The sequence below is a fragment of the Cinclus cinclus genome, chromosome 8 (genome assembly GCF_963662255.1).
Source record: "Cinclus cinclus chromosome 8, bCinCin1.1, whole genome shotgun sequence".
Classification (NCBI taxonomy): domain Eukaryota; kingdom Metazoa; phylum Chordata; class Aves; order Passeriformes; family Cinclidae; genus Cinclus; species Cinclus cinclus.
Window position 1 is genome coordinate 26,058,941 of NC_085053.1, and position 11,730 is coordinate 26,070,670.

Sequence of the window (11,730 nt, forward strand, 5' to 3'; positions counted from 1 at the left end):
CACTTGGAGCCTTCTAAACTGGCCACAGATCTCGGCACAGCTCCCACAGAGGGGAGTTTTACAGCTTAAAGGATGAAATTTTATGAGCAGGTAGCTTTTCTCTAGGGGTAGTGGGGGGAAAAAAAGCACCAGCATAAAGTTTTTGAGGAGCCTGTGTTCTTGCAAGAGGGTCCACAGCATTCAAGTGCTTCCAAATTGTTGCCACCCCACAGGAAACTCCTCCCCAAGCAAGACAGTCTCACCAGGGCTGTGGAAGAGAGGCTGGCAGCCTGATTGTCTCTAAGCTGGCTCTCAGACACTGCCTTGGATTGATTCAAAGCACCACATAATGCCTGACATGGAACAACAACTATAGCTCCAACTTCCCTCTCCATCCCCACACAAAAACTCACCCCCAGTTATACTGAGTTAATATGCTCTTCATGACCGGGGCATCTCCAACCCTGTCCTCACAGACCAGCCAGAATTAAACACAGCCTTGTAGGAGCTCCTCCTTCAGTACAGCAGCACCAATTTGTCCAAAACAGAAGCTTCTCACAGGAATACATCACTACTAAAAGTGGTACTAGAGAACTCTCCTGTTTCAAGAAGGATTTTGGGTGAGAACATCCAACACCAAATGGCAAACAGTCTGCAAGTCTGGGCAACTGCTGCAACGTGGAAAAACGTCAGACTAAGCAGATCTTAAATTCTGGATCTCTTGCTCTTTAAAGAGGAAGTTTCAGTTTCTTATCAGACTTGATACAGGACTATTTTGAGCTTTCATAAAGCTTATTAGGCGACTGGGAGTTTGCTAAGAGCCCTATGTAAGAGACAGGTCATGCAGGCCAGCTGTGCATACCCTGCAAAACTATCTACAATGAAGAGCTTAAAATGTGAAGTCAAGCCACCCTTGGAGAAAAACGCCTGGAAGAGATGTCCAGAGAAGGACAACAGAGCTGGAGAAGCCTCTGGAGAACAAGTGTAATGAGAAACAGCTGAGGGAGTTCAGCCTGGACAAAAGGAGGCTCAGGGGGAACCTTCTTGCTCTCTGTGACTCCCTGAAAAGAGGCTGGAGCCAGGCTCTTCTCCTCCCAATTAACAAGCAACAGGACAAGAGGAAACAGCCTCAAGTTGCACTAGAGAAGGTTTAGATTGGATAGCAGAAACAAAATTCTTCACTGGAAGAGTTGTCAGGCATTGGATCAGGCTGCCCAGGGCAGGCAGGAACTACCCCTAAAGCCATGGGGATGTGGCACTTGGGGACATGGGTTACTGGTGGCATTGGCAGTACTGGGGAAATAGTTGGACTCATTCTTGGAGGTCTTTTCTGAGCAAAAACTTCTATGATTCTACAACATGACATCTACCACTATGTTTCCTGCTCCAGGATTACCAAGCTCAGCTGTAGCTAACCAGGCTGTTGGATTTTAAAGCAGTTACCCTACATCAAAGACTGCTTAGAGTTCAGAAAAATGAGTTTATGACAGAAATGTAAGAAACACAAACAAGCTCTTCTGAGAGCAAAACAAAACAAAAAAAAAAACCCAAAACCAACCAACCAACCAAACAAAAAAACCCACAAAAAACAACCAACCAAACTTTACTAATATCAGAAAAGCTGAAGAGGCAACAAATAGCAAGGTACCCAGTATGATAAGGTTATTGTTATTTTTAGCACCTGACCCTCCCCCCCCCAATTTCCCCAAATGTAGCTTGGCTATTTCTGCCAGCAGTGAATGAATTGCACACACTTACAAGGGTCACCTCATTTGTGTCCAGATGATTCCATTCTAAATCTGGTACAGGTTCAGTTAGACTCATGCCTAAAGAGAATATAAAATGCTTTCCTCCTGCAATTTCAATAATTTAAGGCCCTTCATTTAAACAGTGGTTTTGAGCAGAGATCAAACCTGAATTGCAGCCTCTGAAAATGGAGATGGCAGTAAGTCAAACATTTAACAAAAAATGAGTAACAAATTACATTTTGCAAAGCCAAATGCCAAAATAGCTTAAAGAGTCTATTTAGATTAGAAATCTTGAGAAACAGTTCCATTACTCGCTAGTATCTGATTTTACTGAGGGAAGGTCTTTTGACAGGTTTACAAGTACAACACTCACCAGATTCCTCAGGCTCTGGCTGGCTCTGGATACAGCAGTGCCAAGTGCCAGAGTGCCACAGGCACAGAGCTCTCTGTGACCCAAGAGCACACTGCTGAATCACTGGCTGCACTGCACAGATCACTCAGCTGAAATGTCATTAAACAGCGAACAAAAGACAAAACAGCCAATGAAAGTATAAGTTGTTTGCTTAACTCGGGCCCAGGGCTGTAAGCAATGGAGTTTTGAAGAGAAAATTTTGCAAAATCAAGTTATCAGCCTAAGAGAGGTTGTGCTGTCCACGCTGGAACAGGCAAAGAGCCACGTATGCACTGAGCTGCTCCCTCTGCAACCACGTGTAATGGTACAGGAAAACATTTTAACAGCCCTGTAAACATTTCCATAAGCTATTCAGTTAGAAAAATGAGGACTGCTGAAGTCTCTTCTGGAAATCCCAACCACCACAGTGCTAAGAAGATGGGCACTAATCCCTGAAGTAAAGCCAGCACTGGCAGAGTAATTGCTGAGCAGAGCTGTACACGTCACATCCGAGCTCTGGCATCCCCAGCAGAGCAGGGCAGTGCTGGGCTTTGTGCTGCTGCAGCATCTCTGACAGAGGCAGCTCCTGTCCCTGCCAAGTGAGCAGTGTCCCCAAACATTACCCTGTCCCTTCTCACAGCAGGCCTCTGCAATGACACCTACACAGAGGGTAACAGCTGCTGGCACCCAAATTTCTGGGCTGTCCCATCAAAGAGTTCAGCATGAAGAGGTACAGACAATGAAAGACTTCAGCTTGCAGCTCCTGCAGGCTGACAGAAACCTGCTTAGAACAAACACCCTCAATGATCTGAAAGCTTGTGACAGCCACACACTGCTGGTGCCCGCACCTTCCTGCCTGATGGCCCCTGCAAGGCTCCATCAGCTGCAGTCACACCTGCTCACAGACAAGTTGGGAACTACTACAGAGCCAGGTTTAAGTAAGGGAATACATCACTGGATCCCCCAGAATCTCCACAGTTCTTCATTACATTTTTTAAAACCTTTGAGGGAATTCTGTCTAATCAACAAAGAAATGTCAGTGAATTGAAGACTCTGCATTCTAGCCAGCATTCACTTAGACACCTTAAAATAAACCACCAAGACCCCCAACTTGCCCACACTGGGGGAACCAGCATATAATAAATCCCCAAAAAATAGGTTAGACATGAGGGACATTGTTAGTTGTTGTTGCTGTCAATGTTGCCCATGAGAGGAAGGTTACAGACAGGCTTTCACACTGAGCCTGTTGTGGCTCAATAATTAACCATAGAAAAAAGCTATACAGTCAACATTTTCTATACAGTCAATTTTATTTGTCTGCTCTCATTTCTCAGGAATCAACTTTTTTCTGTAAATGAAATTACAAGACCAGAATAGTTAATCAAGAACAGAAAGAAGTTTTCAGAAAACACAGGTGCTAACTTTACAAGCAACTTAAGACTTAAAGGCTAAAGTTTGACAAAATAATTGACCATGTAATATTCCACATTTAAGTAGATAATATTCTAAATTTAAACAAAGTTTCCCATCTTTCACAAGCTGAGTTTTAGCTTACAGTACCTCACAAATGCTTTCCACCTTGAATATTGCCACACTGTAGAAAAAATAGATTCCTATTTTTGAAGACAGGGTTGTTTGTGCATGGACATTACCAAGTACAAAAAAAATTCAGCAGATAATTTTATAATATTTTCTCTTAACTACAACAGAAAGTGCAACACTAGAAAGGCATCTCCTGCCTACTTAAAATGTCGTATACCTTTACAAAGCTAACTCTGACTGTACACATTACATCCTAGAACATACAAGTAAGTTTGAAAGTGTCCTGGCCGAAGTATGGAAAGCATGCTTACAACTTTTGTAAGCAAAAAGACACAATAGCAAACACCAGTGAAAAGTGATTATGCCTGAAAACAAACAAATTCATGTCTGAATGTCTGAATCTTCTCTACTAGCTGAAAACAAAATCCCATGACATCTGTTGATTCTGCAACTTTATTTGCATTTAAAGACTGGCTGCTAAACTTCTCATCTGAAGAACCACCACAATCAATCAGGAGTTTCTAGCTCTGATAGAATTAAGTCTATTGGATCCAACGGACTTAAATTGCAGATTGATCCAGATTGACTTTTGTAGGAAGAGGTCCTGCTTCTTCATGTTCCTCAGTCTTGCATCTAACCACAACAAGTGCAGAGGGTGGGTATCTGTTGAGTTTATGCTCATTCATGTATTCCAAATCTCCATAGATGCTCAGCTTCTGAAACATTTAAACATGGTACTTTAAGACAAAGACTCTCCATACTGTGAATAAAATTAATTTCATTATGCAGCTGCATTCCAGGTTCTGATGGCTGCAGCCCTGCAACACAAGGCTTTCTGTAACATCTGAAATTCACAGCTAGAACTAGACTTGTATGCAGAAGAAATGTATGAAATCTGCCAGAACAAGGGTGGACGCAATGTTTGTGTAACAGCAACTTTGGTGTGCAAACACCAAGTCAGGACTCTCTGGGCACTGGGAAGTGCCTGCTCCCCTCGATGAAGCTTGCACTCACCAGTAACTGTGCTGTCTCCCTGTTCTCACTACTGATCCTCCTGCATTAAACCCATACTGGGTCCCCCCCACCCCACCCAATCCTCAGAACAGCTTCATTCCCAGAGAAATGAGAATCAGCCTCCATTTGTTCTGAACAATCTGAAGGTTGTTGAGAGTATAGCACCACAAACCGAAAGGCATGTCTGAATAAGGCTCAGAGCTCCTGTGAGCCACAGGAATGAGCAAGAATGCTCAGCTATAAAACCATCATTTAAATAAACAAAATTGGTTTGCCATCCACAGCTGCAATATAAAAAGCCCTCCTTGACTGAACCTCCCCCAAATATTTCTTGGTCTCTAGAGAGCTGTAACATAAAAGCAATATAATGAATAAATTCCAAATACTATAGTTCTGAAATGCAGTACCTCAGATGGAACATACTGCTCTACAGCTGTAGCTACAGTGGCACAACAAATCCAGAGCAGCACCAGCACTGACAGGACGAGCGTAGTGGTTAAAATCCAACTGGAATTTCTGAAATGAGAGCAATGTTGGTAGATTTCATAGACTGAATACAAGACAATGGACCTCTGAAAAGTTTGGCTCATTTCTGACTGGCTTTCCTGCCAATTCATTAGTCTCTGGCTCCTCCACCTACACAGCCCACTGCAGACTCCTGGGTACTGATACCACAAAAGACTTGCTGGATTCTGTTATGGTGCCCTAAGAATCCTCCTGTTTACAGATTTCAAACCAGATTTTTCTGTTATGCATCTGCAGGGCAACTCACTGATCCTTCATGTGTGAACTTTTGAAGAGAATGTAAAAAAGCTTTAACTAATACATACTGAGTATTTTCAGCCTGTAAACAAGACACACCAGTGTGCTACACAACACAATCCCAAAACAAAGTGCTTTGCCCTAAAACACATCCAGAGCTAATGAACAGGCAAAACACAGTATTGATTAAACAGTTCCCAGAACACACTCTAAAAACAGAGCAGGAAATTATCAATATGTTGTTCACTCGAAATGGAAAGGAAAAATCAAATTTAGGAGGACAGCCTGCAGAAGATACAGGGCCAGCACAGCAAGCAACCCTAATGGCCAGATGCAGAACTGTGATGCTGTGCATCCTGAGCCTAGAGACCTGGAGACCTTGAGACCTCCCAACAGTGCTGCACACACAGAGGAAAGGCCTTTGCCCTCCTCAGTGGGCACAGACACCCCAGGACATACGTACATGGACAGACACTTGAAGAAGCTGTCATTGGCTCGCTCCTCAAAGAGTCCTCGGAATGGCTGCGAGCTCCCTGGACGTCCATCTGCTGAGGCACAGCAGCACAGACAGAGGTCAGGAGAGCAAGCCAAGGGAAAATCCAAACCCCACACACTTTGTCTGTACACATAGCATAAAAGGAAGCTTTCAAAACAGCCCCAGCTTGCAGGCTTCCATTTCCAGCAGAGCTTGGTTTCTACCACACTTTGCCAAGTGTGTGCAGTGCACTCTGCACAGTAAATAATTATATTGAAGCTTTCTAAAAATTTGCTTTCATATGCCACCTGTAATGTCATTTTTAAAACTTGCATGACGGGGAATATTTGCATTTACTCTTCCAAAGCACAAAGAACAACTTACAGGATGTTTTACTCAGTGACAAGGATCCTTTTGTATCTCCAGTTTCCTGATCAAGCTGTGGAACATACTGCACTTCTGGCTTTGACTGAAACAAAATAAGGAGTTAGGAGATCCTGCTAGAAAGCTTTCACTGATTTTGATAATTTACATTTTCAGAACTAATACAGAAATTAAGACATGCTCTTAAGACATGTTCCATTCTTTCAAGTTTGAATTTTAAAATGGCCCTAAAGGCAGTGAAATACTAGGAAAAGCTAAACACTTTTTACTGTGCTCTACAGTCATCTCTCTGTCTGGAAGGAGCACAGTTGAAATCAGCAGCCAGGACACCTTAACCTCAAAGGAAAAAGGAAGCACCTGGAATATGACAATTTTGCCATCATCTGCTTGAAGGTAGAAAGTCCATGAGGATGTTATGAAGCTCTGAGCTGAGTCCATCATGTCACTCCAGAATGATCTCACCAGTGTCAGAGGAAAGAGGAGATGAATTCTTGGCATCAGGGACATTAACTGCAAGAACAACATTAACATTTTTTTCATTTGTTTTCATATGAAAAGGACAGAAATTATGCTCTTGCTCACCTCTCACCTCATGTCTAGATTTCAGTCCTTAGGAGGACTTATTTTCCATTTGAAGAAATTTTAAAAAGACAGACTGAACAGAAACAAGTAGGTGGTATTTGAAAAACATGTCACCTACTTACTTGCTCTTGCCTTAACTCAGCAAATGGCAACTGGTTCTGGCATCCAAGATGGCAAGCATATTGTTCATCAGATTGGGAGTATGCTTCAGTACAGGCTGCAAGGGAGAAGTTCCCCAAATGAGATGATAAATTCTGCATTTTAGTTAAGAAAACATTCTCAGTATAAGTTGGATCAGAAACAAAGCAGCAGTTGACAATCCCATTTGCAGGGGAAGCTATGGTAATCCCAAGGTAGCATTTGCTCTGAGGTTTAATGACAGAATCAGAGCTTCAACAGAGCAGGGAGTTGAAATCTGGCTGCAAGCAGAGCAAATGATCACCAGTGTTACCCTGGCTGAGCTCAGGGATGCAAGTTCTCATTGATCCTCCCACCAGCAATATAGCTTTCCTCTACATATCACATAAAACATCAGAGAACAGAGATGGAACCCCAAAGAGAACAGAGGCCATTAAATCCCTTTGAGGTAACAGCAGAATCCATGGCATCACAGGAAAATCAAAGGAGCATTTCCTGCTAATACAGAAACTGTACTGAAAGTATTATGGAAGAATTTCTGATGAAAAATGAAGCTAACTCTTTGTTTTAGAGAGAGCTTCTATTAATTGCTCACTAGAGATCATAAAGACCAAGAAATCAAAATTATTTGGAGAGAATAATTTAGTTTATTCTGCTCATGGACAAATCAGGCAGATGATACATAGGCACAGCTTTCCTGCACAATTCTAAAGCTCAGGTGGACAGTGTTGCAGTAGTACCTGATCTAAAGAATCAAACCAAAAAGCAATACAGAGGACAGCAACTCCCCCAGTTTTCCAGAGGAACAAAATGGACCATCACAAGGATTAAGAAGCTGGCAGGAAGCGTGGCAGCAGTAGCTAAACATTTGAATGTTCAGCTCATGGCACCTGAGCAGCCATTCCATGCTACAACTGCCACCAAGTCAGTGTTTGCAGGAAGCACCAGAAACAGAACTGAGCAGAGCAGCCAAGATGGATCTGCCAAGCACAGAACACTCACTCAGGGCACCCACCAGCAGATTACAGAATGAAAGCCAGCAAAGACAACAGCCCCAGAAAGGAGAGTTAAACCAGAAAGAAGCAACTGTTCCATTACTCTACATGTGCTCTATTGCTACATTACCCTGCTTTATGGCACTCTCCCGTGTGTGGTTTGACAACTATACTGACAGGCTGTATCACAGCTACTTACAGTGTGACAGACTGCAGCATTAGCCCATTTCTGGAGTATTTACTGCACTTTTGTAGCATTAGCATCTTTGCATGCCAGGCTTTCTGCTTCCCTACCTGAGCTGGCCACAAGCTCTCTTGCTTTCAGGAGCTACTGAGAGAACAAAAGCCTTGCACGAGTGCTGGCCTGGTGCTTAATTTTATGGGTAGTAAAGGTGGAGAGTTCCTACCTTTCCTTTCTGAATAAAACTGTCAATCAGCTTCCTCAATATTACTGGAAGAAAGTTCAATACAATGCAAAGCCACTACTGGCCTGTATCACACACCATTTCTGGAGGGACATAAAGGTGTGGCACTTAGGGACATGGTTCAGTGGTAGGCTTGGCAGTGCTGGGGGAATGGTTGGACTTAATGATCTTAAAGGTCTCCTCCAACTTAAATGATTCTGTATTTCATCTCCACTGTTAAATCTTTGTTCTAACACAGACAGCTTGAGAGGATTAGTAACCAGTACTTAAAGGCCTATTCCAAACAAAACACGTACCTCACTCCCAAGGGTTTAGCTGCAGGGAAAGCTTAGGATGTAGGCTAGACTACAAGTTACAAGGCACATTAAGATCTGTGCTCTTGCTCCACTGGACAATCACTTCCATATACAGATTTGTCAGGAATGGCAAATGGGACCGATTGTCACAGGGAATTATTAAAAGACAAGTGTTCTTTTGCCTGGATTTCCCCCCAGGCATTTTGTGTTTTCTATGACAAACTGTTTATAGCAAAATGCAGTATTTCTAATTTATTCACAGAGACTGATGATACTTGAGAAATCCAGGAAAACAACAACACTGAGGAGAAACTCAGAGAACAACTCTCCCTTCAGATTTTTTCTTTTTATATATCTCCTGTACATAGATTTTAAGAAGCTGTTAAACTCAAAGCAACTGAAAGAATGCCACCAATTCAACACCAGCCTTTCAGGCATTGCAGCTCTCCCCTCCACTATGCCTTCAGCTGATGGGATGCTGAGGGGGCTCTGAGGGCTCACCAGAGTCACATTCCTGTTTGGTCCGATTCAAATCGGCGCCATCGTCCACGAACTGACAGATGGAGAAGAGTCGGCAGCCACGCTGGCAGGCAAACAGCTCCTCTTCCTGGGGAGGCACAAGGAAAGGCTTGCATCCCTCCAGTCCACAACAAATTGTCAGAAAACAAGCTTTTTTTTTTTTTTTTTTTTTTTTTGTTTGGTTGGGTGTTTTGGTCCTCCTTCCCTCCACCAGACGCGCAAGCCAGCTCAAAGTGAAAGGGGATGAACTGGAATAAACCCACACCAAGCAGCACTAACAACCTATGGATTTATTTCAAACAGAGCTTTTCCTTCTGCACTGGGCAAACCTGGAACAGCAAAAGGTATTTTGTAATTCCACAACTCACAAGCAAAATGAATGTTTTAGAAAGTGTTGTGTATAAGATAAAGAGACTGTGCTGTAAAGCATTTATTGATGCTTAACTCTACAAAGAGTAGAAAATCTCCATTCTCAAAACTTAAATGGTATAACTCAGCAGGAAAGGACAGAAATCCTCTAATTTTGACAGTGGAATACAATGTATCTAAACAGATTAATGGCTCTAATCAGAGCTACAACAGAACTATCAGAAAAAGAGATTATTTTCTGATGACCTACACAACATCCTGGTTATCTGCCTGCTCCACAAACACAAACGTTTATTTATTATACTGAACAGAAGGGAAAAAGTGCTTCCCCACTGCCAACTATTAAAATTAGGCAAATATAGAAATCCTACACGTAGTATTCTGTCCACAGCCCCATGGGGATGGATTTGAACTAAAGCCTCTGTCACAGGAGTGTCTCACTGACCACACCCTGCCACTGACCCATGAATCAGAACTTCAAAGCCAGCAGCAACTCAAACTGCACAGGTGCAAAACAGGCTCTGAATTAATTTAACAACAACCAAACACACCACACCTCTTGTACAACCTGTTGTAAAATGACCTGGCTATTGTAACAGAGACCACGAGCTTTAAAGGCACAAGAGAAGGAAATTATAAACTAAAATCTAACATTGACAAGGTGGGTGGTGCTGTAGCAGAAAATGTTTTGTAATTTGGTACCCAGATAAATAAGCTGTACAGATGTATTTCCACCGTAGTCTCAATTAAGTTTGTCTTATTTTCCACTCACAGCTAAAACAAGTTTCTTTCAATTTCACCAGCAGTTTTGTGACACACAGAACAAGCACTACATGTAAAAGATGTGACTGTATTAGTGAACAGCTCCAACAACACATGACAAAACTCTTATCCAAAAAGTAAAGTGACAAAATTCAAAAGTGCAGTAAAAATCCAGAAGCATCAATCCTCCTTGAACCTCAAAGGTCTTGCAAGATAAACAAGAGCAATACAAGCAAAAACAAGCATACGTTTACATACTCATGTAAATTTACTCATATTTCACACAATTCCCTGTTACTTCTTTCTAGCTAAGAAAACCTAACTAAATTCCATGGGGAAGCAGATATAGCCCTGTTACCTGATCCTGGCACTGCTCCATTTGCCTGCTGCCTTCCTGTGAAATCCCAAATATGGGGTAAGAGTTCCACCTGCTACACAGCCGCAGCTGATAACAAAGTTCATTGCCAGCAAAGAACAAGGAAACATGACATTTTTGATCTCGGATTTTCCAAATTTAAGCCTGTAGTTCAAAGGCATGCAAGCATGAACAGCAAACTCTGGGGGATGAAATCAAATTCCTGTCAGACACAATTTCAGTATTTTATAATGACATAAAAAATGCCCATGAAGGCTCTGACGAGCTACTTGTTTGTCATCATTTTATGCTTCATACTTCAATATCCAAGTGCCACACTGGCGCCCTGACTCAGGATCTCTGCCCTGCCACTAACACGGCACTGTTTCAGTGCCCAAAACGTGGAGCAGCCCAAGCCAAATTACAGCTGCTTTTTTAGGAACGGAAAGGGAAAAAAAGAGCAGCCAAACGCCCTAAACCCACAAAAGCCCCAGCACCGACAAAGCTGTAGTTTGCCAACAGCGCTTCACTGGCAAGCGGCAGCCTACCCATCTATTTACATAACGAAGTATCCGTCTTCAGAGAAGAGACGGAGCTGCAGGGGGAGAGGGGCAAAGGAAGGGCCCTGCCAGCCCCGGGGGAGGCGGAGGGAAGCGGCGCAGGTGCCGGGAAGGGCCCGCCCGTACCTTGGGGTAGGTGTGCAGGGGGTAGGTCAGCTGGCAGGCGCGGTGACACGATGCCGTGTTGCCCAGCACAGAGTCGAAGGCCTCGGAGGAGGCGGCGGGGAGCGGCCCCGAGGCGGTTCCTGCCTGGATCACCAGGAACAACGGTAGGAGCAAGAGGAGGACGCCGAGGCCTCCCCGCCTCACCGCCATCTTCGTTCCTCGGCACCGGCACCGGCAGCCTCTCGCGAGATGTGCCTCTCACGGAGCCTGCTGGGAGATGTAGTCCGCGCCGCGAGGCATCCCCGCCCATTCCGTAGAGCCTCGCCCCC

At 43.5% G+C, this 11,730-nt stretch overlaps 1 protein-coding gene across 2 annotated transcripts; it reads right to left on the reverse strand.

The window, feature by feature from the left end:
- Positions 1–3,785: 3,785 nt before the first annotated feature.
- TMEM59 (transmembrane protein 59) lies at positions 3,786–11,626 on the reverse strand. Of its 2 annotated transcripts, none has more exons than XM_062497548.1 (8): positions 11,423–11,626; positions 9,233–9,338; positions 7,000–7,094; positions 6,653–6,805; positions 6,296–6,380; positions 5,900–5,981; positions 5,082–5,190; positions 3,786–4,376 (listed from the first exon to the last, which is right to left on the reverse strand). In XM_062497548.1, the coding sequence occupies exons 1-8, from the start codon at positions 11,609–11,611 to the stop codon at positions 4,221–4,223; spliced, it is 975 nt and encodes a 324-aa protein (XP_062353532.1). In that variant the 5' UTR covers positions 11,612–11,626; the 3' UTR covers positions 3,786–4,220. The 2 variants fall into 2 exon arrangements, with proteins under 2 accessions (XP_062353532.1, XP_062353531.1); XM_062497547.1 differs by having other exon boundaries at positions 5,900–5,984.
- Between the last annotated feature and the right edge of the window lie 104 nt (positions 11,627–11,730).

Coding starts and splice junctions, on each gene's coding strand:
- TMEM59 (XM_062497547.1), bottom strand. CDS start 11,611: ATGGCGGTGAGGCGGGGAGGCCTCGGCGTCCTCCTCTTGCTCCTACCG. Junction 9,339..11,422: donor CCCTGCACACCTACCCCAAG/GTACGGGCGGGC, acceptor GTGCCTCCCCAG/GAAGAGGAGCTGTTTGCCTG. Junction 6,381..6,652: donor GCAAAATTGTCATATTCCAG/GTGCTTCCTTTT, acceptor ATTTTGTTTCAG/TCAAAGCCAGAAGTGCAGTA.